The sequence below is a fragment of the Nycticebus coucang genome, chromosome 16 (assembly GCF_027406575.1).
Source record: "Nycticebus coucang isolate mNycCou1 chromosome 16, mNycCou1.pri, whole genome shotgun sequence".
In the NCBI taxonomy this organism is placed as follows: Eukaryota; Metazoa; Chordata; class Mammalia; order Primates; family Lorisidae; genus Nycticebus; species Nycticebus coucang.
In genome coordinates this window covers 25652809-25678798 of record NC_069795.1, presented here as the reverse complement: position 1 = coordinate 25678798, position 25990 = coordinate 25652809, and the positions used below count along the sequence as shown (strand labels likewise).

The 25990-nt window shown below is 34.9% G+C and overlaps 1 protein-coding gene across 3 annotated transcripts in view; it reads right to left on the bottom strand.

The window, feature by feature from the left end:
• The window catches only part of TMPRSS15 (transmembrane serine protease 15), a 131950-nt gene extending 107862 nt beyond the window's left edge, over positions 1 to 24088 (bottom strand). For all 3 annotated transcript variants that reach the window (XM_053565816.1, XM_053565817.1, XM_053565818.1), the window contains exons 1-5: positions 23775 to 24088; positions 20810 to 20940; positions 20481 to 20548; positions 8989 to 9140; positions 818 to 862 (exon numbers count right to left, since the gene is read on the bottom strand). In XM_053565816.1, coding sequence (XP_053421791.1) covers positions 818 to 862; positions 8989 to 9140; positions 20481 to 20548; positions 20810 to 20940; positions 23775 to 23916 — 538 coding nt within the window. In that variant the 5' untranslated portion in view covers positions 23917 to 24088. The remainder of the gene's footprint in view (positions 1 to 817; positions 863 to 8988; positions 9141 to 20480; positions 20549 to 20809; positions 20941 to 23774) is intronic.
• Between the last annotated feature and the right edge of the window lie 1902 nt (positions 24089 to 25990).

Sequence of the window (25990 nt, the reverse complement as noted above, 5' to 3'; positions counted from 1 at the left end):
TAGAAGCATGGGACATGTGACCAAGGGCTTTGAAATTGGAATTGCTATTGATTTCTGAGGTTGACATTGAATAACTATGTGACCATGGACATTTACTTATTACTTAATTTATTTTTTAAGTGGAAAAAATATTATATCTCTACAAGATAATTCTGAGAATTAAAAGAGGTAATATTTGTAAAATAGAGTACCTGGCCTAAAAGGTTAAACTTGAAAAATTGACCTTTATAATATAAAAATGATCATGGCTGGCACTGCGGCTCACACTTGTAATTCCAGAACTTTGGAAGGGTCACTATAGACTAGGAATTTGAGATCAGCCTGGGGAACACAGTGAGATCTTATCTTTACAAAACATTTAAAAAACTTAGCAGGGCATAGTGGCTCAGGCCTTGCAGTCTCATACTCTGGTATGCTAAGTGAGTAGATTGCTTGAGTACAGAAGTTCAGAAGGTTACAGCGAGCTATGATTGTACTCTGCATTTTAGCCTAAGTGACAGAGCAAGACCCTGTATCTAAAAAAAAAAAAGAAGAAGAAGAAGAAAGGAGGAAAATGATCATGATTATATATGATACTACAATAAATACCTTTATAGTTTCATAATAATATACATCTTAAAATTATTTATATATATTTAAAGTTGATAATTCTGAACATTATAATACTATGAACTACATTATTCTTGATCAAATGTATGCTTCTTACATTTTAATATAAAAACTAAATGTCTAATAAAGAACTACAAGAAAAGCATAAATATTTTCCTAATGTCCTGGACCACTAAGTTATATTTTAAAAAATGCTACAAACACTGACCTGAAGTTGTTGCAGGACTCACTGTAGAAAAATTCTCCAAAGATGCTGGAATAAAGAAAAGTTGATTTGATAGCTGGACTTATAAATATATAACAGAATATTGAGTACAGCTTGAATATTTATTCAGAAGGCATCTAATCCTTTAGAGTTCCCAGTTTATCATCTCTAATGTTGAATCTTCCTATTCATTATCTGGTTGCAATAAATTTGATAAACTTTCAGAATCTATGTATTCTTTCATATAATTTACTCTTGAATAAAGTCTTCTTTATTTTGTATCTATTTAAGAAAAAAATATATTTATTCATAATAATTATACAGATTATATTTAAGCCAAGAGTAACACAATACGACACACTAGATCCTCACATGCCTAGAACCACTGAAATATGTGAATGGTATCAATTGCAGACAATATTTCACATAATGAATGTCTATTAGGAAAAAAGAAATCTTTAAGTAAAAAGTACTTTTCACATTAAAGATAAAACCTGGATATTTTCTTTAGCCTTTAATAGGCTTAATAGTTTAAAAATATAGCAACTGAAATGTGCAAGATATAAGGGAGATCAAAGAATATCTCATGAAAAACCACTGACTAGTGAATTTGGTTTTATTCAAAAGTGTATTATTGGTAAGTGGGCTAAGAAGTATATTATACTCTTGTACTAAGCAGGTTGTTTATTTCAGTATTTCATAATTTTTGTGTGGTCCTGCTCCTGTAAAATCTACAGAAGTTTTGTGACGTATGGTAGACTATTAATAAAGAAGTTAACAAATATCATTTGTAAGAGTTTTCATGAAGAGAATAATATATTAATATTCGGTAATTTAATATTTAATAACTGATCCATCTTCAGAGCAGCGGGCTAAGAGGATGCACTGTGAATCAAAAGACAAGGACAGGGGGCAAAAAAGTGAAGGCGAGGGAAGAGGGGCAACCTGCTCTGTGGTTTGGAGGTACACAGGGAAGACAAGTGCACACATCGGGAAGGGGCAGAGGTGAGAATCCCTGGGCTCTCCCTGCAGTCATTGCAAACTGGGCTGTAAGAGGGACCTTCCACTGCAGAAGGCCACAGGATTGACAAAAGGAGCTGACTTTGAAGCAGCCTTGCTCCAAAGAGAAGGAACAGCAGGAACCCACAGGCTTGCGAAGCTTGGGTAGTGTGGCTGGTGCCATTTAAAAATCTTAGACCTAGAGCACTGCCTCTACCTAGAGGTGACATTCACTGCTGCTGCTTCCCCATCGCCCAGGCCAATCCTGGGGGTGGAGAGGGAGCAAGGAAGCCAGGCACTCTTATGAGTTCCAGTGCTGCCGGGGACCCGCGCAGGGCAACAATCACTGCCAATTGTTGACGTGGTTGGAACTGCACTCAGGTTGGTGCCTGGGTATTAAATGTTCCTGTCTGCAGATCTGAGCAGGGAAGCTTTGAAGCTGGTGTGGGCTGTCAGTTGCTAACACCGGAGGACCTGGATAGTGCTATGTGCAAGCCGCAAGGGCCAAGAACACTGCTGCCTGAATCCAGTCAGCTCTGAAGCCAATGCAAGCTGACAAATGCCACCACCTACAGGTACAAGCAGGGTTGTATTCAAACTGACACTGCTGCCCACTTTTCTGAGCAGGGAAGCTCTCATGCCTGCATCAATCTGGGTAGGGTGCACTCAGGTTGACAAATGCTGTTGCCCACAAATCTAAGTGGAGCAGTTCTCAAGCTAGTTTGAGGTGAAAATCACCACTGCTGACAGAACCAGGTGGGGCTCATTCTGCAATATAGGGACCATGAGTGACAACCACAAGGAATGGCAAGGCAGGAGAACACCAGTGTTAAATGTTCCCAGGCCTCCTGTCCATCCTGTGTTGAGTCAAGCCTCCAGAGTAGGACACAAGTGCATCGTCCAGGGACCTCTGCTTTGCACTGTGTGGGAGGGCCCCAGTAGAGGATAACAGGTACAATGCACCTTACCTATCTTGAGATGAGAGAAGAGATTTCAGGTGAGAGGGACCTGAATAGGAACTCTGGACATATGAAATAACAAGCTATTTTGACATCTTCAAAGGATCACAAAGTATTTCAATCAATGAGCCTGAATCAAAAGGAAATTGTCTAAATGTCAGAGATGGAATTTAGAATATGGACAGCAAATAAGATCAATGGTTTTAAAGAGAAAGCTGATAATCAACACAAACAGGGTGAAAAAGTGTTCCAGGAATGTATAAAAAAATGAAAATCTTGCTAAAGAGATAGCATAAGGAAAGATATAATAAGACTTAATGAAATTAAAAGGTCATTAGGGAGTTTCAAAATATAGCAGAAAGATTCAACAGTAGGCTAGACCAAGCAGAAGAAAGAATTTCAGAACTTGAAGAGAAGGCTTTTGAACTGCTCAATCAATCAATGATGTGGAAAAAAGAATAAAGAAAAATGAACAATCACTCAGAGAAATGACAGGGAATTATGTGACATGGACCGATATAAGAATTACAGGTATCCACAAGGAAGAATCAGAAAAGCAAAAAAGTATGGAAAACTATTTCAACGGAATTATTGAGAAAAAATTTCATGGTATCACCAGAGATTCATATATTTAAATACAAGATGATCATTAAAAACCATGAAGATTCATAGCAAACAGGACATCTCCAAGACATATAGTTGTCAACCTGGCCAAAGTCAAAACAAAGGAGAAAATTCTATAAGTCGCAAGAAAAAAAAAGCATGAATCCTATGTACTCAATCTTGATATGAGGACAATTAATGACAATTAAGGTTATGGGGGGGGAGCAGAAAGAGGGATGGAGGGAGGGGGGTGGGGCCTTAGTGTGTGTCACACTTTATGGGGGCAAGACATGATTGCAAGAGGGACTTTACCTAACAATTGCAATCAGTGTAACTGGCTTATTGTACCCTCAATGAATCCCCAACAAAAAAAAAAAAAAAAAGGAATTGCATAAAATGTTAAAAAAATAAAAAACATCATCAGGCTAACAGTAGACTTCTCAACAAAAGTCGCAAGGAAAAAAATAAAAAAACATCATCAGGCTAACAGTAGACTTCTCAACAAGGATCTTATAAGCCAGAAGTGACTGGGGACCTATTTTTAATCTTATTAAAAAGGACATCTGTGGGCGGTGACTGTGGCTCATAGGACGCCTGCCCCATATGCCAGAGGTGGTGGATTCAAAGCCAGCCCCGGCCAGAAACAAACAAAGAAGAAAATAAAAGGACATCTGCTAGCCAAGATTTGTATATCCTACAAAAGTAACTTTCATAAATGATGGAGAAATAAAGCCTTTTATAGAAAATAAAACACTAAGGGAATTTGTCACTACTAGAACTGCCCTATAGGAAATGCTCAAAACTGAACTGTATATAGAACAGTACTATGGATAACTACCAGTATAAAAACACTCCAAAGTTAACGCTCACAGCTCTAATAATATGATAGCACAAGAGGTAAAACAAACCAGCAAGATATCATCCAACATGATGTACAGAACAGTATCCCACGTATCAGTATTAACACTGAACAGTGTTAACACCCCATTTAAAAAACATAGACTGGATGAATGGATTAAAAATAAAAAAATCAAAAGTATATGTTGTCTCCACAAAACACATCTAACTCACAAGGACACACATAGACTCAAGATAAAGTTATGGAAAAAATATTTCAGGCAAATGGAATCTAGGAGAAAGCAGATATAACCATTCTCTTATAAGATAAAATAGGATTAAAAAATTTAATTATTATGGGTACATAATTGTGTGTTTCTATAGGATAAATGTGATGTTTTGATATAGGCATATAATGTTAATTAATCAAATCAGGGTAATTGGGGTTTCTATCTCCTCAGGTATTTATTATTTCTTTGTGTCAAGAACATTCCATTTCCACTCTTTTAGTTATTTTAAAGCATACCCTAACACTCATTGTTAAATACAGTCACTTTGTTGTGTTATCAAACATTGTTCATTCTATTTATTTTTTTTTTACTTATTTACTACCCATTATTCCCCCTTCCCCACTGCCTTTTCCAGCCTCTTGTAATAATCTTTATACTGTGTCTCCATGAAATCAACAGTGGTAAAAAGTAAAATACAAAGATGGTCATTACATAATGACAAAGAGAGCACTACAATAAGATGACGTAACAATCATGACCGTATATATAACTAACACAGGCTTTCCCAGATTCATAAAGCAAATTCAACTAAATGTAGACAAAGACATATACAGTAGCATTGTAACTGCTGGGAATTTGACACCCCAACAAGAGAACTGGACAAGTCATTGAAGCAGAAAATCAGTAAAGAAACTCTTGATTTAAATGAATCTCTAAAACAAATGGACTAACCAGACATTTAAGACATTTACAGAACAGTGAAGTTATTGAATTTATATTCTTCTCATCAGCACACGGGACATTTTCCAAGATGGATCATACCTTAGGCCACAAAATAAGTCTCAGAAAACTAAAAAGAGAAAGAAAAATTGTACCATGTATCCTCTCAGACCACTTCTGAATGGAATAAAACAAGAAATCAATTTCAAGAGAAACTCTCAAATCTCTACAAAGTCATGGAAATTAAACAAGCTGTCACTGAATGATTCCTGGGTTAATGATGAAATTAAAATGGAAATCAAAAGATTGCTAAACTGAATGCTGAAGGAGACACAAGCTTTCAGAATCTATGAGCTACAGAACAATAAGTCCTAAAGGGAAAGTAGGTAACATTAAATGACTGTGTCAAAATGACAGAAAGATCACAAATTAACAAGCTAACGTCACACCTCTAGGAACTGGAAAAAGAAGAACAAACCAAATCCAAAGCCAGAAGAAAAGACATCATAAAGATCAGGGCAGAACTAAATGAAATGGAAACCTAAATCTCTCTCTCTGTATCTATCTGTCATCTATCATCTATCTATCTATCTATACACATACATATATATGATCAATGAAACAAAATGTTGGTACTTAGAAAAAATAATCAAAATTGATACACCAATAACCAGATTTATAAAAGACTCAAACAACCTCAAAAAGAAATTAAAAAGGAAAAATTAAAACTGATCCCACAGAATTACAAAATATTATCCATTAATACCAAGAAAACTTCTACACACATAAACTAGAAAAGCTAGAAGCTATGAATAATTTCTGGAAACACATAACCTTCCAAGTCGAAATCAAGAAGAAATAGAAACCCTGAACAGACCAAAAATGAGTAGCAAGATTGAAATGGTAGTAGAAAATTTATAACAATAACAAAATCCAGATGAATAACAGCTGGATTTTAGCAACCCTACAAAGAAGAATTGGTACCTATCTTATAGTATACTACATAACATTGAGATAAAAGGAATCCTCCCTAACTCATTCTATAAAGCCAGAATCACCTTGATACCAAGCCAGGAAAGGACCCAGCCGAAGAAAACTACAGACCTATGTCCCTAAAAAATTCAGATACAAACATCCTCAACAAAATGGAAGTGAATGAAATTCAATAGCACATCAAAAGATAATTCACCATAACCAAACAGGTTTCATCCCAGGATGTAAGCATGACTTGACACATGCAAATAAATAAACATGATTTACCACATAAAAAGAAGCAAAAGCAAAGACCATCATAATATCAATAGATGCATTAAACATCTATTTAGTAGTGGCTGTGCATGTAATCAACCTGATCTCAGGAGTTAGAGACCAGCCTGATCAAGAGGTGACACCATCTCTACTAAAAACAGAAAAACTGGTTGACGTTGGAGCAGTGCCTGTAGTCCCTGGTACTCAGAAGGCTGAGGACAGAGGATGCCTTAAGCCCAAGGTTGCTATGAGCAGTGATGCCAACGCGCTCTCTTCAGGGTGACAAAGTGAAACTCTGTCTCAAAAAAAAAAAAAAATAGGTACATAAAAAGCATTCAACAAAATCCAGCACCCTTTCATGATATAAACCCTCAACAAACTAGAAATAAAAGCAATGTACCTGAAAATTATAGAAAGCCACCTAGATGATAAACCCATAGATGACCTCATTACTGAATGAGGAAAAGTTGAAAGCATCCCCCCTAAGAATTGGAATAAGACAAGTGTGCCATTTTTGCCAGTTCTATTCAACATAGTACAGAAGTTCTAGCTAGAGCAATCAGGCAAAAGAAAGAAATAAAGCATATTCAAACTGGGAAAGAGGAGGTCACTGATAATATGATCTTGTATCAAGAAAACCCTAGCGTCCAGCAAAAGACTCCTAGAATTGTTAAATAAATTCAGTAAAGTCTCCAGTTACAAAATCAGTAGCATTTCTAGATACTAAGAACAATCAAGGTAAGAGTCAAATCAAAGACTCAATATTGTTTATGATAGCTACAAAGGAAATAAAATACCTAGGAATACACTTTAACAAGGGGGTGATCTCTACCTGGAGAGCTGTGCAGCATGAATGAAAGAAATCACAGATGACACAAACAAATGGAAAAATATCCCAGACCCATGGCTTGGCAGAATCAGCATCATTAACATGTCTGTACTGCCTAAACTGTTTCACGGATTCAACATAATCCCCATCATAATACAATTGTCATGCTTCACATATCTACAAAAAATAATTCTATATTTCTTTTGGAAACAAAAATGCCTGCATAGCCAGAGCAATGTTAAGCAAAAAGAACAAATCCGGAGGCATCACTATACCTGACTTCAAATAATACTACAAGGCTGTAGTAAGAAAAAAAGCATGGTCCCAGCATAAAAGTAGAGAAAAAGGCCCATGTATCAGAATCGAGAAGCCAGAAATACAACCATCCACCTATGACCTATTGATCTTCCACAAAGTGCACAACAACATGCCCTGGGGAAAAAGAATCCCCTTTCAATAAATGGTGTTTGGAAAACTGGACAGCCACATGCAGAAGGATGAACTGAGGCCTCCTATCTCTTGACATGTATAAAAATTAGTTCAAAATGGAATCCTCAAAGAAATAAATGGCAGCAATCCCACTACTGAGTATCTACCCAAAGAAAAAGAAGTCATTTAATCAAAAAGATACCTGTACTCTCATGTTTACCACACCTTTTCAATATTTGTTATTTTACAAACTTTTTCTCACTGATAATTTGCTTCAAATATAGTTCCTTTTTATTTCACTTTTCTCATGTAAATGTGTCACCTTAGGCAAAACACATGTTCCTAAAGCCTATTGTTGTTTTTTTTTCTATTGTTTAATTCATAATTGCAAAGATGTGGACTCATCTTTGACTCAATCAACTCATGTTCCTCATTACTTTATGAGTAGACAAAGAAAATGTGGTGTGTGTGTGTATATATATGTATTATATATATATATTAGAGTACTAGTCAGCTATAAAAAATAATGAAATAATGTCTTTTTGCAGCTATTTGGATGGAACTGAAGACTATTATCTTAAGTGAAATATCTCAGGAATGGATAAATGGACACCACACATACTTTCTTATAATTGAGAGCTAAATGATGGTCACACATGGTCACAAAGAGATATAAAGGATATAAGAAACCAAGAAGAGGGGAGGAAGGAGAGTTATAACTTACCTATTGGGTACAATGAAACCTATTCTAATTATGGGCACACTAAAAATCCCAAATTAAACATGTAAGGAATACATGAAACAAAAACATTAGTATCCCCTTCATGTTTTTAAATTAAAAATATAAAAAATTAAAATTTTTGTTTTTTATAAATAACTGAGACGGAGTAAACTTTTTAACTCTTGTTTATTCTTCTTTCAGCTTCTCATGACTAATTCAACCTTGGCATTTGAATTTGTAATATAACAATGTCTACATGTGTATAACTCAAAAGGAAAGTGGTAAGACAGTTCCTGAAAAGTCAGAGTTTGCTTGACCAATGCAAAAAAATCTATTAGACCCACAAACATTTATATATGCCAACATGTTCAACATTTTATTACCTTCTTGATATTTGATATTTTACAAACTTTTTCTCACTGACAATTTTCTTCAAATACAGTTTCTTTGAATTTCACTTTTCTCATGTAAATGTGTCACCTCAGGCAAAATACATGTTACTAAAGTCAAGGATGATTCCACTTTTTCCCAGATATATTGCTAAAATTTTAATTTCATAGCTTAATGATTCAAAGAAATCAAATAATGTTCACAGATACCTGAGATATCAATGCTGTTCAAATCAATATGGAAAGTGACCAGTTGGCTGGATTTATTTGCTTCAATGCCTTGAATAAGTTCTTCTTTTACATTTTCATTTGACACCCACTGGGCAAAGAAAAGGTCAAATATGACTATAACACTGCCATTTCTGCAAAGCAAAAGATGATATACAAGGAAAAAGTCAGCCATCTTCAAGAGATTTGTGCTGAATTCATTTCAAATGTCTTTGAAATTTTCTGTAGTTAACACCTTCCTAATCCTCATTACACCTGTGTAAGGTAGTTTATATCAAATATTATCTTTAGATAATATTTCATTAGATAGAGTAAAATGAATTGCAATTTTAAAAGCACTTCTAAGAAGACAAACTTTGAAGTACACCCAAAATTGGAATCTGAGCTTTCTAAATTTCACATTAGAACATTAATCCCCAGGTCAGGCTGCTTCCCAGAACCATTTGTGTTAAATTAAACAGAACCACGTGGTGACATGACATTTATTCTGATTTCACTGTTTGAAGAAATGAACGGTGTGGATTTGTGATTTTTCCTGATTTCTAAGTTAGTTTAGTTGATTTCAAAGAACGTATTTTCCATATAATTTAAGAAGTTCTGAGAGCAAACTTATAGCAACTATTCTCTATCTGCATTTCCTTCATTATTTTGCTTAATATAAAATATCAAAATAGATCCAAATTTCAAGAAATAGAATGAGAACAAGGATTATTAGGGACTCACAGGATATTCAGTGTCTTGGCCAGAGTTGCCTACACAATCACTGATCATAAGATTAGAGTTCAGTCAGATAGCTTGATCATCCTCCCTTTTCTGTTGTCCCTGGTCTACAACATGCATTTTAAGTGGTAATTTTTTTTCACTTTCAAGAAAATTTTACAAAATATTATTTTTTCTTTTCTCTTTCTTTCCTTCCTTCCTTCCTTCCTTCCTTCCTTCCTTCCTTCCTTCCTTCCTTCCTTCCTTCCTTCCTTCCTTCCTTCCTTCCTTCCTTCCTTCCTTCCTTCCTTCCTTCCTTCCTTCCTTCCTTCCTTCCTTTTCTCTCTCTCTCTCTCTCTCTCTCTCTCTCTTTCTTTCTTTCCATAGTCTCAAGCTATTGCCCTAGGTAGAATGCTATGGCGTCATACCTCACAGTCACCTCCAACTCTTGGGCTCAAGTGATCCTCTTCCCTCAATTTTTCTATTTTCAGTTGAGACAGGGTCTTACTCTTGCTCAGGCTGGTCTTGAACTCATGATCTCAAGCTCTCCACCCACCTCGGCCTCCCAGAGTGCTAGGATTACAGGCGTGAGCCAGCATTCTGGCCTTACAAAATATTCTTTATGTGTTGAACTCCTCTTTGTAAAATTCTCTAATGAATATAAATGTAAATAAAGATACATTTAACTGCGATTTCTCATCCTTGACAACCTTAAGGATGATTTTTGCAACACCCTGTGTTTCCTTCACACTATCCTTTTAGGATACACCACTTTGGAGACAAACTCCAGCTCTGACAATTATTCTTCATCTCTCAGTAAGATGGGATTACTCAGGGTGTACTTGATTCCTTTGGAGACAGACTAGGGAGAACCAAATTTTACACTATTTTTGCTGGTTCTGAAATATAGGAGCTAATCTGATATTCCCTTGTGATATCTGTAAGTTTATGAGCTTATTAAAAAACTGCAGCTTCAAAAGAGTTATTTGTCTGTTTATCCTGATAAACCCTAGAATAAATGTTACTTTTTGCTTCATGACCATATATATAGGATCACAGCATTCCCGAAGGACCATAGTAGATCAGCATCTCCACTATGCAGGATATTCCTTCTTAATTTTGCCATTATTCAGCTTCAGAGTTTAGCAGAAGTGATTCCTTTCCATGTAGTTGGTTTCTCAATTTTGAAATAAATGAACAGGATCCTCGCATATAATATTTTCATACTTCACATCTATTAAATATTTTTTTAAATGTTAAGTTTAACATTCCAATCATTTGTTTAAATCCTAGTCATCAAATCCTATAAATGAAAAGACTTAGTAACTGTTTAGCTCAGGGTTCCCCAAACCCACCCATACACAGAATCGGTGTTGCCCTTGATAATGATACAGTTTTGTTATAGACATTACTCTTCCACACTTGCCAATTTTTCCAACCCTAATTTTACTGGAGAATAAGCTTTTATTTTCTCAGGAAAGGTGACTTTTTCCTTAACCCTTCCTCATGTCAAGCTTTGTTGTATTCATTGGTGTATGATCTGGCCCTGGTTAATGGAATTTGAGGGGAAGGCTGATGGAAAGCTTCTGGAAAAATTTTCCATATCTAATAAAAGAATGTCTCATAGTAGACTACTGGTCTTCTTTCTCGAACGTTATGTCTCCATATGATTGCTGAAACTGCCACACCTATCTTAGAGACCACAAGAAAAAATGGGGTTGATAAACTAAATACAGCAGAGTGGAGGAAGGAAAGCACTTGAACCCCTGGTTCTATCAATGTTATTGCACCACCAAATTAGCTCTGCTGAATCTTCCAGAATTCTTGTGATGTCACATAATAAACACCTATGATTTAAGGCATTTTAAGGTATATGTTATATGGTAATAGACAATTTTAAAATGTTAACTGAAATAGAATTATCCTTCTTCATTTCCTATTTATGTAAACAGGAGCTCCAGAAAAGGATGATTATTCTATTTTTTGTAGTTGATGTGGGGTAACAATTTCTTTTAAGCAATAAGGACCTTGAGGCTCAGAGTAATGTATATAACTTTGCCCAGGGTTATACAGCTTATTAGTGTCAGAGATAGGAATGAGACCTAGGGGGCCTCTCTTCCTCTTATGTTTTTATGTAATTCTTATGCCCCTCCATCCCTAACACCACTTTTACCAACTTTATTGTGAACTATTTGTCAGCAAGAAGGAGACTGTACTGTATTTACCTTAGGGGCAAGTCTGAGTTTTTGTTATTTGCACAGTAATCAGAACTTTATATGCAAATAAATGAGAAAAATAGCTCCTTGGATATTTTTTGGAAGAAGAGAAAGGTATTTTAATCCCTCTGATATTTTCAAGAGCTACGGTTTCCCTTCTCTGCGTTCCTTCTCCTCCTTCTCCATTCTTCCTTCTCCATTCTCTTCTTCATCATCTTCTTCCCATTTACATTACATCTCCCTAACCCATCCTACCCCCCCAAATAGTTAAATGAACAGAATTAAATATGGTTAAAATTACGTGAGAAGGACTAATATCCAATATTTTTTGTTTCTGATCCCACCTGTTTATCTTATCCTTGGTTGCACACTAGATATTTTAATTCTGATTAAGTTTGTGTTTTATTTTTATGTCATTTCATATGTTTAATTTGAATACTTGCTTTTATTTTACCTAATTTTGGGAATGAAACAGGTAAGACATTTTGGGGAGAGAAAATGAAAATCAGGAATTTTTCTTCACTGCGTTGAAAGTAACTGGATTAGTTCATCCTCAGGCAAAAACATTTTTGTATGAAAGATGTGTTTTCTTAGCTGTGAATTATACATTGCGTTTAATAATTTATACTTTGCAAGGACAGGAGTTGCATACTCTATATCCACATACTGTGCTTTAAATATATTTTCTTATTCAGTGTAAATGTTGAAATAAAAGTGATATATAGTAGAAATAAAGAGAACCATAATAATCAATTATATTTCTCCTTACAAGAAAGCTGAAGTTGTTATTTTAGTAGTTTGATAATTATCTTACTTATTAAGGTAAAGGAATGTTTTTCCTTTCGAGAAAAAAAGTGAAACAATGACCCTTGTCATCTCATAGCACTTGTTCCAGTGGAAAAGCTGTGTCTTCTTTTAAAGCAGAAGATCTTATCATTGTACAGAGAGCTCGTGAGCAATGGATCAAAATGTTCCTGGTCCCATATTTCCCTTAATTGTCTTAATAACGTTAAGTGTTCCTGAAGAAAAAAAAAGAAAGTCTTTTCTTTCCTAACTTTGTGACTTATCTGTGTTCAAGGGGCAAAATAAACTGTTTTACTTTGTGCATGTTGCCACAAAAGGTAAACAATCATTTATGAAAAGAATCAATTGTGAAATGCTCTTTGAGTCAAAGCATTTTCCACAAAGCAGAACAACAGAAAGTGTTCAAGGAGAGCAATCCATTTGCTTACACCTTGGAATAGCTTTACACACTCACACACACACACACAATTACAAATTAGCAGGTGGCAGGGCTTGATATTAAATTTTTATACAAGTAAGAAGAAATAGAGTAATAACTATGTTTACAACGGAGTGCTACAATTTGACCATATAGGAACATGTGCTGTAAATTTAATTAAAATCTGTAACAAAAAAATGGGTGTTTTAAAAGGTTTTTAAAATATATTTTTTAAAGTTGGTGTGGATATTGTTAGTGATGAGAGAACTCAGTGTTTTCTTGTCCTTGATTTTATTACTTAGATTTTAAAATGAAAATAACCTATAAGTTTAATGATAAATCTGTCACTTTTTCCTATGAGTTCAGTAAGTCTATTTATGTAGGATCATTCAAAGTAATCCTAAATGTTTCCTTCTTATTCTCTCTCCTGCTTCTGAATTCCTTTTCCTATCCTCCCTTTCTTGGTCTCCCAAAGTAACAACCTATAATTTATCTCCCAGACATTTTCATGAAATTCCTTTGCATTGCATTTTTCAAAAACTCATTTCTGATTTAAAACTAGTTTGGCTACTACCAGGGGAAAATAGCTTTCCACTGATGAAGTACATTATTTGAGAATCATTATAAAATATTTATCAAGATTTGGGTACTTTACTGTCCTCCTAGGTAGCTAGGAGGGAAAAATAATTTTTCAGCTCAAATAATTTACAGTTTCAAATATAGTGATTTTGCCATCTAAAGAAATAAAAGATTACTTACTAAATATCAAAGAAAAATGCCGGGATTTTGATATCCCATCAGGCCCAGGCATACAAGTCTCTCTACAGAAAATTTTGGCAATACGAAAAACATGAATTCATCTGGCACATTTGCAAACGTGTGAACATCAAGGTTTGTATTAACAAAGACAATTCTGATAAATTCTGCAATAGATACTGTGCTTTATGTATGGAATTCACTAGGCAAAGCCCAATTAAGGAGAGACAGGTAGCTGGGATTCTTCTCCCACAGAGAGGATAAGGCCTTTCAGAAATAAATCTGAATTGATGCTTTACTGCAAATCTCCAGACTAAATTCTCTACAAAACTAGAAAAGGGAAATTGTTTTCCTTCACTCCAAAGTAGATGAATTGCTTAAAGGGGGCTGAAAATAAAAGAAAACACTCTTGCAGGCACAGTGTTACACTCACAAAATGAATACTGAATAAAGATTTTATAAGTAGCACTTGAAAAAGATAAAAGTAAATAAGATTTCTTGGCAGTACACAAATCTCCTTTTAGTCATGATACTGGGACAATGAAAGAGGCTGTCCAAGATAGCAAGCTCTGGAAGCACAGCAGAAGCCTCCGTACTGTAGCTAGAAAATAGACCGCAGAAGGATACGGAGCTGCTGGGATTGAGATGTCAAGAAAATGGGATAAAGAATGATAACTATAGATAGATAAATAGATGATAAAGAAAAAAAGAAGAGAGGAAGAGAGAAAACTAGATTGTTTTGTGTAAAAAGATAAATCTTTCTCCCTTTTTAAATTGTGTCTCTAGTTAATAGGCGAAGATTTGTTCTAACAGGAAATGGCAAGGCTGTGAGGCTCCTCCTGACCATTAAATAATCTTCGGATGAACTCTGTTATGGTCTTTCTATGATTTCTCTACCTTTGATTTGACCCTCCTGCCTCCAGTTGGTCACTAAGAACCAAGGATTCTTTTGCTAATGTCAGGACTTTGCAATGACCATATAGCATTTCTCTTTGTCTCTTGGCTGTCTGATTCAATTTTCCCTGATCTAAGATATGAAACTGGCCTTTCTATCAAGTCAAGTTCATTGTGTCTCCCCATAGCCTACCAGTCCCCTGGTAGGGTCTCATTTGGCACAAGTTCAATGTCAGACGCTTGGGTTTATAATCAGCACATTCGTAATGTCTCAACATCATAGGGGCTGTCAGTGCCAGCCAGATTATATCCTCAACATACCACAGTAATTCTTTCCTTACCAAAAGCGGCTTTTATTTTTTTCTCCACTCAAGTACCCCTACCTACCTCCTCAGACTTATATCCCGTATTTTTCACAAAAACTTCCATCACACACCTCTCTAAGACTAGGAACTCCTTAATACGTTAACACATTTGTGCCTTCAGGGAACTATTTTAGAATTTTAAAATCTCTCACAGAAAGTTAAAGCCATAGTAAAAGTATATCATTTTATATCTATAGAACAAGGATTAAAGGAAAAAATGCTAACACTTAAATTCAGTGTGTTAATAACAGCTAAGAAAATGTTTCATTCATTGGTAAGGAGCTTATAGAGCGCATACTCTGAGACAGGCATTCGTTAGGTTTTGAAAAGACAAGTATCAAAGGCACATTTTCTGCACTGAGGGAGCTCATGGTCTAGTAAACAAACAGTGAGATAGACAATTACATTGCAGTGTGGAAATTATAGTTTTGTGTGGGTAAAAGGTGTTGGATGAGCAGAAGGAAGAAGCACCTAACTCCTACAAGAGTGTCAGTTAAGGTGCTTTTTGGCACTAGGCATCTGTTTCTTGGAAGACAGTATTTCCATGGACATGGGGAGAGGGGACAGGGTGACCTGACAAGAGGTAGAGCACAGTCAGTGACGCAAGGAATGGGCAGTGGCTGTAAATACAGATGAAGTGTTGCTGGTTTGCCCCCCACCCCACCCCACCCCATCTCCTGATGTGCAACCACGTTCCTAGCAGGCCAGTACTGGTCTGCAGCCCAGGGGTTGGGAAGAGTAAAGGATCTTCCTTGGAAAGATGACACGGACTGGCTCCTAAGGGATTTTACGGGCAGAATGTAAGGTTGAATGCAGTAGTCAGGAAAGAATTGGAGCCTAACACATGAAAACATACAGAGAAAGCAGACACTTTTGAGAGTGTGCAGTTCCCAGTGAAGAGCTGATGCAGAACCCAGTGGAGGAGAGAGGACAGACTGGAGAGTTTCTGACCCAGCATCCTGCAGCCCATCTGCAGTTAGTGTGGCAACAGTAGAAACAGAGAATCCTTTGTTCTCTAAAGAACTAATAACTACAACCAGAATCAGCTGGAGAGAATCAAAGAATAAAATCTTGATTGAGAATAATAAAACATGTTCTAGTACCTGAAGTCATAAAGCAACTAACAAACCATGGTCAAAAACAATAATTATTCAGTAGGTTGTTTGTAGGCTGTCCATAGCGATATGGAACGTACTGACGTTCTCTTTCAAAGCATTTTTTTCAGATATGTGAGAGACTCCAATTTAAGCAGCATGAGTCTCTTCTTTTTTTGGAATAGAATGAATTTTCTTCTGAGGCTGTGAGCATTCTAGAACAAAGCATTTAAGCAAAGGTTGGACTAAGTCATTGAATATCTTTCTTTTCCTTCCACTATAGCACAGACGGTGTATGCAACTCGCCATGTACTGCCTAGTGACGTTAGTTATAAGGTCTTGTTTCTGTGGTGTCTCTACAACAACCTTATAAATTCCTCAAAGCGGGGAATTTATACCTTCACCTTCACAGGTTCCTTGTAGCTTGACTTTTTATTAATGGCTATTATATATTCACTTAGCTTTAAAGTGCTCTTTGTAGGTAGGCAATGGAAAATAGCTTGAGGGAGGGAGAGAACTAGGGACGGAGAGAGAGAATAAGAGAGAGAGAGATATTGAAACAGTTCTAAATTCATCAACACAAGAGAAAATGTCTTAATGATGGTGGCTGAATAAGCTCCTTAATAACAGACTTTCTGTTAATATCTATACTCTCAGAACCTGGTGAATTACATGGTTATAAGTACTCCCTGTAAAAGTCTACTAAATAAATGACGAGATAAATGGATAACTAGATAAACATTTATTTAACCCTATGTTGAGAGGACAAAAATATTTGCTTCAGTTTTCCAGTGCCATTTTAATGTATATTTTGATTATTTTTTAAAGTACTTGTCTTTGCAATAGTTCTCCTCTCTGTGCAAAGTACAGAACAAAATTTCTTTAATCTTTACTTGTGTTCCATCCTTAGATGGTTTTGACTTTGTATTCTATGTTCTCTTTCAAAGCATTCTGTATCTTCCATATAATTTTAGGGATATGTATCCAGACTAAGCTGAAGATGATTTGGGGGAGGTAAGAAAAGCGCTGCTTTGTGGAGATTTCAGATACTGTAATTTAGTTTCTGTCGCATCATATTTGAAAAGCTGATTTTTAAAAGCTTCAAATGAAACAAACATAACAACAATGTGTCATTTTCTGGAACAGGTAAGAAAAAGAAAAAGTAAGCAGTGATTGCAATTTTCCTTGTAACAAAAGAGACCTTTAATTTTTCATCTATGTCATTCACACACACACACACACACACACACACGGAGACTTTTCATATTTTCAATGTGTCTATAGAAGTAGTGAAAGTACAAAGTTACCGTAGAGTCTCTATCCCAGCTTTTTCTTGCCTTTAGGTTTTGCTAAAACAACAATGACGTCATTGTGAAAAATAATCGATGTCTATCAAATTTGAGCCATATTACAATCTTAATGCTAAAAAAGCCTCTCAAAGACGCCTAAATGTACCATCACATCTTCAAATCCAATAACGGGTTTCTACAAAGGTTACTACTCCCTCCACTTCGATTCATTTAGTATTCTCCATACCCAACTCCAGCAACCAGCATTGATGATTTAGAAAGGAGTAGCACCTATATAACCATTAATAAAAAGAAAATTTAAGGGAAATAAAAAGGTGGTAAAATAAGGTATTATTAGCCTGGTTTGAATGTAGATTCTTCCACAGGTTTTCCCACAAATTGTTTAACTCATTGCAGGGCTAAAAGTGATAGCGGAGAGTAAGGGAACGTAAAGGTGAAAGCCTGAGACTCACTGCACAAAGCCCTGCGGCGGTTCAGAGAGTGATCACGCGACAGTCAGAGGGACAGAGTGCTCCTAGGGAATGGGCGGCCCCTGAGCCTGTGATTCCTGCAACGCGACTCTGTGGGTTTAACTCATTGCTCTACTCTCTGTCTTTAGTTTTTATATGAAAATTGGTAGCAGAGAAAAAGCTTGATTGTTTAAGACAGACAGACATTAGCATGATAGTGGAAAAGGTACTTAGCTTCTGTGGCCCACAGATTGATAACCTCCCCAACGTTGATCATCTAAAAATGCACAAATCTCTAGTGAGAAATAGAGTAGGTCATGCACAAAGTTCATGGTGACACATAGAAGAACAAATGCACAAGCACTGTCACTTGGTGAAATAATGATTAGTACTGAGACTTCCTTTTGCTGATCATACTAAACGAACCGGCATGCCAGGAAACCAGCGGCCTGCATATATTTGACATTTTCATTTCAAAATAAGGCTAACAAGTTTAACTTTTACAACAATAGCATAATTCTGTTACAGCAAAAGTATAAGAGAACTTATTTTTTTGAGTATTTTTATAATTCCTGATTATTCATCTAGTTGAATCCTTAAACCGCAAACATCAATGTATAATACAAAGGGGACAAGAAAATTATAATAATTTCTCTTAGACTGCAAGCTGTGTAACAGCAAGGAAAATATATAATTTTAGGTCCTGGCATATAATAATAAATGGTAAATGACTAAAAGTCAAACGAGTAACTATTGAAATTTTATGCATAGCGATATCATAAAATCATACACGGAGGCCACTCCTTTCTTCTCTGGAGCTTGTGTATTGTGCTTTGGTTCTAAACTGTGAGTCTGGAGCTGTCCCATTGCTCATTCTTTCTCAACTGTGGTAACTACCTTCAATTGCGGGGTAGAAGCCACCTAAAAATAACACTTAACTTCCACGGTAAAGGCATGTGGGGATATTGATAGCTGTAACAAAGAGCTGTTACTAATAGTTGGCTATCAGTCCAGCTAACTCAGGTGTTTAACTGGCGTAAGTTGGGTTTATCCTTGCTTATCTTGGCTTTCATTAGTTGATCTGCCTCCTATCCTGGGCTTGTTGTCTCCTTTCTTTTTTCTGTAGAAAAAGGTAAATATGTTTTTCCACGATATCTTGAGTCTGCTCATCTGTTTTAGAATAAAAAGCAAACCTCCCATCCCTGCCAGCAGTTGCATGCTTTGGGCTTTGCTACTCTGATGCCCTGAATACGGAAGACCAATACTAAAGTAGAAGAAAAACAAAACTGGATTCGAATACATTCCTTGACACTTAAACTAGCTGTATGATTTGAAGTATGTTAACATTTCCAAGCCTCAGTCTCATATGTATAAATCAGAGTAATTACATCTTCCTCCCCACTGTTTAGTGAGGAAATGGATAAGATAATGTATTTTGCTTAAATCACAAACAAAATTCTTGGCCTGAAATAAAGGCTTAACCAGAGAGTTTCCTTTCTGCCACTTTGTGTCATATGATCTACGGTTTTCCTAAGCTCTAGATATATTGTCTTCCCCTCTGTGCTTTGTTATTCTTAATTATTTTGAAGGTTTTTCTCCTTTCTAGTTTACAGATACAAGAAGTCTTGATCATTTTTTCCCTATTTTTTAATAGAATACTAGTTCTTTGCCCCCCCCTTTTCACTTAATTTAATCACTTTTAACTAGCATTACTGGTTTTTCCCTACACTTTCCCGTTGATTTTTATCTCTATTCCAAGAAAACATTTGGCAGTTTTGCAGTATAGAAAACATGAGATTCAGAGTGTTGCTGGACGGCAGATTAGCAAACCCAGACTTCCCCATGGACTCAACAGCAACAAAACACACATGAATTGTCTTCGTGAGAAATCCAAAAACTGGTTAATAAGAAGTTCTTCCAATAATTAATATATAGGTTCATTTTAGACTTAAGAATCCATAATGTAATTGTATCATTATACTATTTATCTAAGATTTATTGATTAATTGAACACTTACTTTGGTCCAAGCACAGTCTTATGCCCTCTGGGTACAACAGTGTAGAATTCCCCTCTCTATCATGTTTTATAATGTAAATAAAGTGCGGTGACACCATAATATATTATTAATAATAAATACGTGTATTCCTAATGTTTGGAGGAAATCAAACTCTATTATCTGCATCTGCATACATTCAACCTCAGCCACCTCCATTTGTCTCTGCTAGATGTTATTCTTAGGAGAGAGAGACATGTTAATATACGATTAATTATCCTAAGTTATTATTATTAGCTATTAAAGTGAAAGTTTATGCTGTGCCACTTTTTTTAATCCTCATAAAAATGTGGAAAATTTTAAATATTCTCCCTCTTCCTGTATATAATGACACTATTACAAGCATTTGCAAAAAAGATCATTAATTTGTGATTCTGTATTTTCTTTCAGTAGAAAATTTTTAAGCTGTACTCACTCAAATTGTAAAACTCTTGAGTTTTTATATTCATTCTTCAGATTGCTTGATTGAAAGATGTCATCTATCTAAAAAAATGATGAAAAGATTGAATTAAATTTAGTTTTAACATTTGTTCAAAAACTTATACAAAAGAATATTTATGTTCTGCTTAGAACTGGGACAATTTCTCTGTGGTAATGGGCTCATACTTTTAAGTACCTTAGGCATACTACATTTATTTACTAATTCTTCGTAGTGAGGAAATAGGACTTACGTATCTTTTGACAAGAAGTCAGGGAAATTATGTTATGAAATTTTAAAGTCATTGAAGACAGATAGTTTCCTACCATTTGCTGAAGGTCAAAGGCAAGAACTTTGAAATCCACTGAAAGTTTATCTTGCAAATTAGGATTATATGTAGCTCCGGATGTTATTTTAAATGTTCCTCTGGCTTCATAACTTTGTCCAAATGCTGCATCTAGACAAATTAATAAGAAACAAAACACTAAAAATGTGAATTATGAATAGGAGAGAATAGGAATGTTTTGTTAAGACACAGAAGTAAAGTCTTGCTTGAGGTGGTGGCCCTGGAATCTGTAGTTTTTATTTTTTATTTTTAGTCTTTGCGTATCAAAATCAGCTTTTTCTTGTTTTTATTTTTCAGCTGCCCAGTGGTAGTTTTAAAAGATTAAAAACATTCTTCCATTCTATTTTTTTCTTTTCTTTGAGTTCTAACCCATACTTTAAGCATTCAAGTTTTTATTATTATTAAGATTCCTGTTGGATGATACAGGGACGGATCAATTATGAGAGCTGATTCAGGGAAACTCTGTGAGAGGTAAACCATTAAAGGTTCTGTAGTGGCTTTCAGATGCTTCTTGAACACCCAGCATCCAGGGACACCACTGGGTTTTGACATGTGGATTGCTGTGAAGATTTCAATGTTGCTGTTACTTTGGAGCAGAATTAAAGCTATTTCTTTCAATGTAATAATTATAAAAATGGCATGCATGACCTTTTGCCATTAGATGATAACTAACTTTATTGGAGACATTATTGAGAATGTTGTAAAAATTATCTCAATAGGAAAAAATGTAAAAACAATGGCTAAAAAATTGAATGTAAACGTGGGTAATAATATGTGCCCTTAAGTCCTGCATAACCCCTTTATGAGGATATTTTCTTTGATACCTATTTATATTTATGATAAGTTGTTTTTCTTGAAATTCATGCAATGGTGAAATCATTAGGAAATATAATAATAATAATACATAATTCTCACAATGACTTGGTGTGAGAAGATGTTATAAAGAAACACACCCGAGATAAGGAAATAAGGGCTTAGAATATCTAAGAAAATTTCTCAAGGTAGGACGGGTTTTAAATGACAGATCTGGAGTCTGGACATAAAAATGACTGCTTCTATAATCCAGGATCTATCATACTTTCCAGTCCAGAGGAACATTAGAAATGGTATTTCAAACAATAAACTTACATGTAAAGGTTACCACTGAAAACTTGATGTAACATTATTTTCATATAGTTTAATTTTTTATACTCAAAATTGCATTGAGATTTGCATATTTAATGTGGATGACAAGAAAAGATGAAAGAACTGTCAGAAACTGTAGGAGACTAAGGAAACATAATAACTAAACCCTACATAGGAATCTGCATTGGATCCTAAGCCAATAAAAGGCCTTGGTGGAAAAACTGGGGACATTTGTATAAAGTGTGTGGTTCAGTTAACAATATTATGTATATGTTAATTCCTTGGCCATGAAAATTATCCTATATATACAAATATTAACATTAGGGCAAGATAGCCTGTGTGAGAAGCTTGCACATTTTTTATAAGACTAAAATTATATCCAAAAATGTTAAAATAAAACCCTGTACTAAAAATGATATATTTTAAGTCCTCTGGTATCTACTATAGCTTTAACTTGAACAGCTTTTGAAATTTAGGTGTTCACTATTCAATCATGTTTACATTTATAAATATTTATTTTCTACTATACTTATAAAATAACTACATTTATATTTTTATTAAACATCAACAATTTCAGTGGATTTCCAAATCTGTTTACCCCTTGGAATTATTCCCAGTATTTACATAAGACTAAAACAACTACTTTTATAAAAGTCTAATTGAATCTGTATAATTTTTTAGTGTTTATATAATTACTTAAAATATCCATAAGTATTCTTTTTTCTGTTAAGTATATTCCTTGGTATATGAGTGTAGCATTTAAATAGGCCAAAGATTATGCTAAAGTTATTTTATAAAACTGTAAGTAATGTTTATTACATTCTATTTTAAACTTATTTATTAAATAGAAAAAAATAGCTAAATCAAAAGTTCAGAATGTTTTGGTAAACCTAAATTACTCACCTGTAAAAGGTCTTATCCTGTAAATTTTCAGAAAAAATTTATATACCCCTTTATAATTTATAATTTACCATTTAAAACATGTAATAGTTGTCTGAAAAAAAATTCTTACTATTCAGATTATCCTTAATTTTTAATATTTTTATGCAGTCTATAAACGAATAAGTGGTAAATAAGACCAAATTGTCAAGTTTGGAATATATTTCTGCTAACTGGTAGTGATGCAAACTTAAGTAGTTACCTAAATTCTCTTTCTCAAATTCCTCACCTGTAAAATGTGGATACCAATAACCACATATAGGCTCGTTGCTGCAAGGCAATACATTTTAAAGTTTTTTCAAAAACTTGGTACAGACCAAGTTAGCTTTCAGCAAGAGCTATCAGTTCTTATTTTGTTTTTTCTGTTCATCAAAACTTGCTACTCAGCTTGGGATCCTTATAAGTCTATATTTATATCCAAGTTCTTTTATAATTCTGTAATTAAAATCATTAGCCTAATAGGAGAATGAACATCTTATTCTACAGAAATAAACTATTTTTATTAACTTTTTAGTTAACTTTGAATATTTGTCTACTAGAGTCAACAATGTTTTAATGTGCTTATTTAAATTACACCAAAATGAACCTATGGGCTAGGAAACCTGCTTGGTTACATATTAAAACTGAGAAATTTATGTAACATCATTTATTGAAAAAAATGAAACTAAGTCTCATGCTCAAATTCTGGATTAAGTTTCAAAGTGGATACCAACCAATTTTTCTAATATTCTATGATGTCCACTAGAGGGAAGAATATGAATGAACATAAATGTCTTGTCAGGAATCCATAGCAATGAATAAAATATCCTGACCGGGTAATTGAGATTAGAGCACACACATTCATCTGAGACATTCTTCTGGACCAAACCCATGTGACTTACCTCTTTCTGATTCCTTGATTGCTAGCCAGGATACTGCCGTTAATCCAGCACAGACCACCACTAACATGGCAAAGAGAACTCCTACCACGATTTCATAGGCACTCAGAGAATGATGCCTTGAATGGGGTCTCCTTGACCCCATTTTTCGTTTTTGAAGGTTTACTAATTTAAGGACTGTGAAAGAATATAAATACCTGCACCAACTGAATAGCCAGATCTCTCTCAAATTTTTAAAAATTTGTACAGCAACAACCTGTCTGCACTTGAGCTAGCCAGCGTAAACGAGTTGCTCGCGTCCCTGTGGCAACATGGTGTGTGTCTCTATACCTTTAGTATCGTTAAAAGGGCAGTTAATCTTTAAGAAGATATGAATGAGTAAAATGCATAGAGTTGTAAATGTTAATCACTTCAACAGGCCATTTGCCAAGAAGAGTGAAATTAAATTCATGTGGTAAACAAAAATGACCCTTTGTCATTTTGAGGACTATTAGGAAAAATGTGACATTTATGACAGACAAATTAGTCATCAGGCATATGCACTTGATATTCTGAGAGGGAGAGCTTAACAGATCAACCTTCCACCCTCTGACATGGGATCATCATTGAGGCATTTCTCTTGCAGTGTGTGACTGCAGACATTCTAAAGGTAACTTTTATTCACCGATGCACGTAAAGCCTAACATACATCTGCTCTCTTGTGTGTGTTCTCTCTCCTTCCTGCTCTTTAATGAAACAATCTAAAGTTACATAAACTTTACGTCACCCGTGTGAAGTTAAGCAATATAAGGCACTATGGATACCGTGAAGAAAAGTCCACTGAAGCAAGGTGTCACATGACGACTTTTTTATGGCCCTGTGCAGTTATCAGTAAATGGGAGTAGGTGCCATAGGAGGAATAAAATATTTTAAGGAAATATTCAGGGTGGGGAAGACGTGGCTCACTTGCACTGGACTTTATGTCTTTACATGTTCCAATTATAACAAGAGAACTGATTAAGATAGCCACGCTTACAACTACAGACCTATGCTTTATTGGAAATTCAAAACTGTTTTCTGATAATTAAAGTGCAATGTATCATTGGAATTTCCAGGCCTTGAATAAGGAGTCCAAGATTTTAAAAAGTAAATTAAAATAAAAAAACAAATAAAACCTAACTGATTCTGAAGCAAAGAAATTTTACTTTGGATTTGGCATTAGAGGAAAGGAAGGTTTAGATGAGAAGCCTTCCACACGCTGCAATCTTGGCATATTATAAACGAGCTAAGATGAGCAATGACCTCTTTTCTTCTTTACTCTTGAAAGAAGAGAATTGCATGCAGTACTCAAATTCTTAGTGATAGCAAAATGGAATATAAATAAAGAAATGTATACTGTGGAAAATATTTTTTTTGTATTTCATTGAATTCATACTTATTGTTAAATACTCTAAAACATGCATGGAATGAAAGATATGACTACTGGAATTGGCAGAAGTTAAATTTATGTATATTCTAGGGGATAATTCTAATAATGGGCCAAATTCTCTACTAAAATTGGAACCCAGAAATGATGCCCCCTGACTTTAGAATGCCAAGACAGTGAAAGCACAATTACTATTTCTTTCTGTAACCAATGCAGAAACAAACACTTTTCAGATAATCAAGTAGAGCTCTGTTCCATTTCTTTCGATTTTAGAGAAGGAAAGAAGATACGTAAGTGAGTTCACTTGCTCTGCTGCAAACACAGGCTGATCATAGATGAAACATGAGATTGAGACCCTAAATAAGTTATTTAGTTTCACCAACAAAGTCAACATTCAGATGATAAGTTTTTCTTCAAATAATATGTCTTTCACAATTAGATTTACTATCATTAAATAAACAAATGGAAAATACCTTTCTTTTTTTTTTAAGGCAATAATTTATGAAGGACAAATAATGCAAACAGGTCAATGTACAAAAGAATAAATAATATAACTTGGAATTTTTAAAAAGTGATCAAAATAAAACAAGACTTACCCTATGAAGTGGCAAAACTCACTACAAGGTTGTAATAATACAGTATCAGTCCCAGAATAGAACAAAATGTCAGTGGCATAGGATGGAGTGCCCACAAGCAAGTTGATTCACATATGGAAACTTCATACATCAAACACAGAGTGCTATTCAAATAGGTTAGGAATGGAAGGCTATTCAATACCTAGTGCTGGGTTGATTTGTTATTCATCATCAGATAA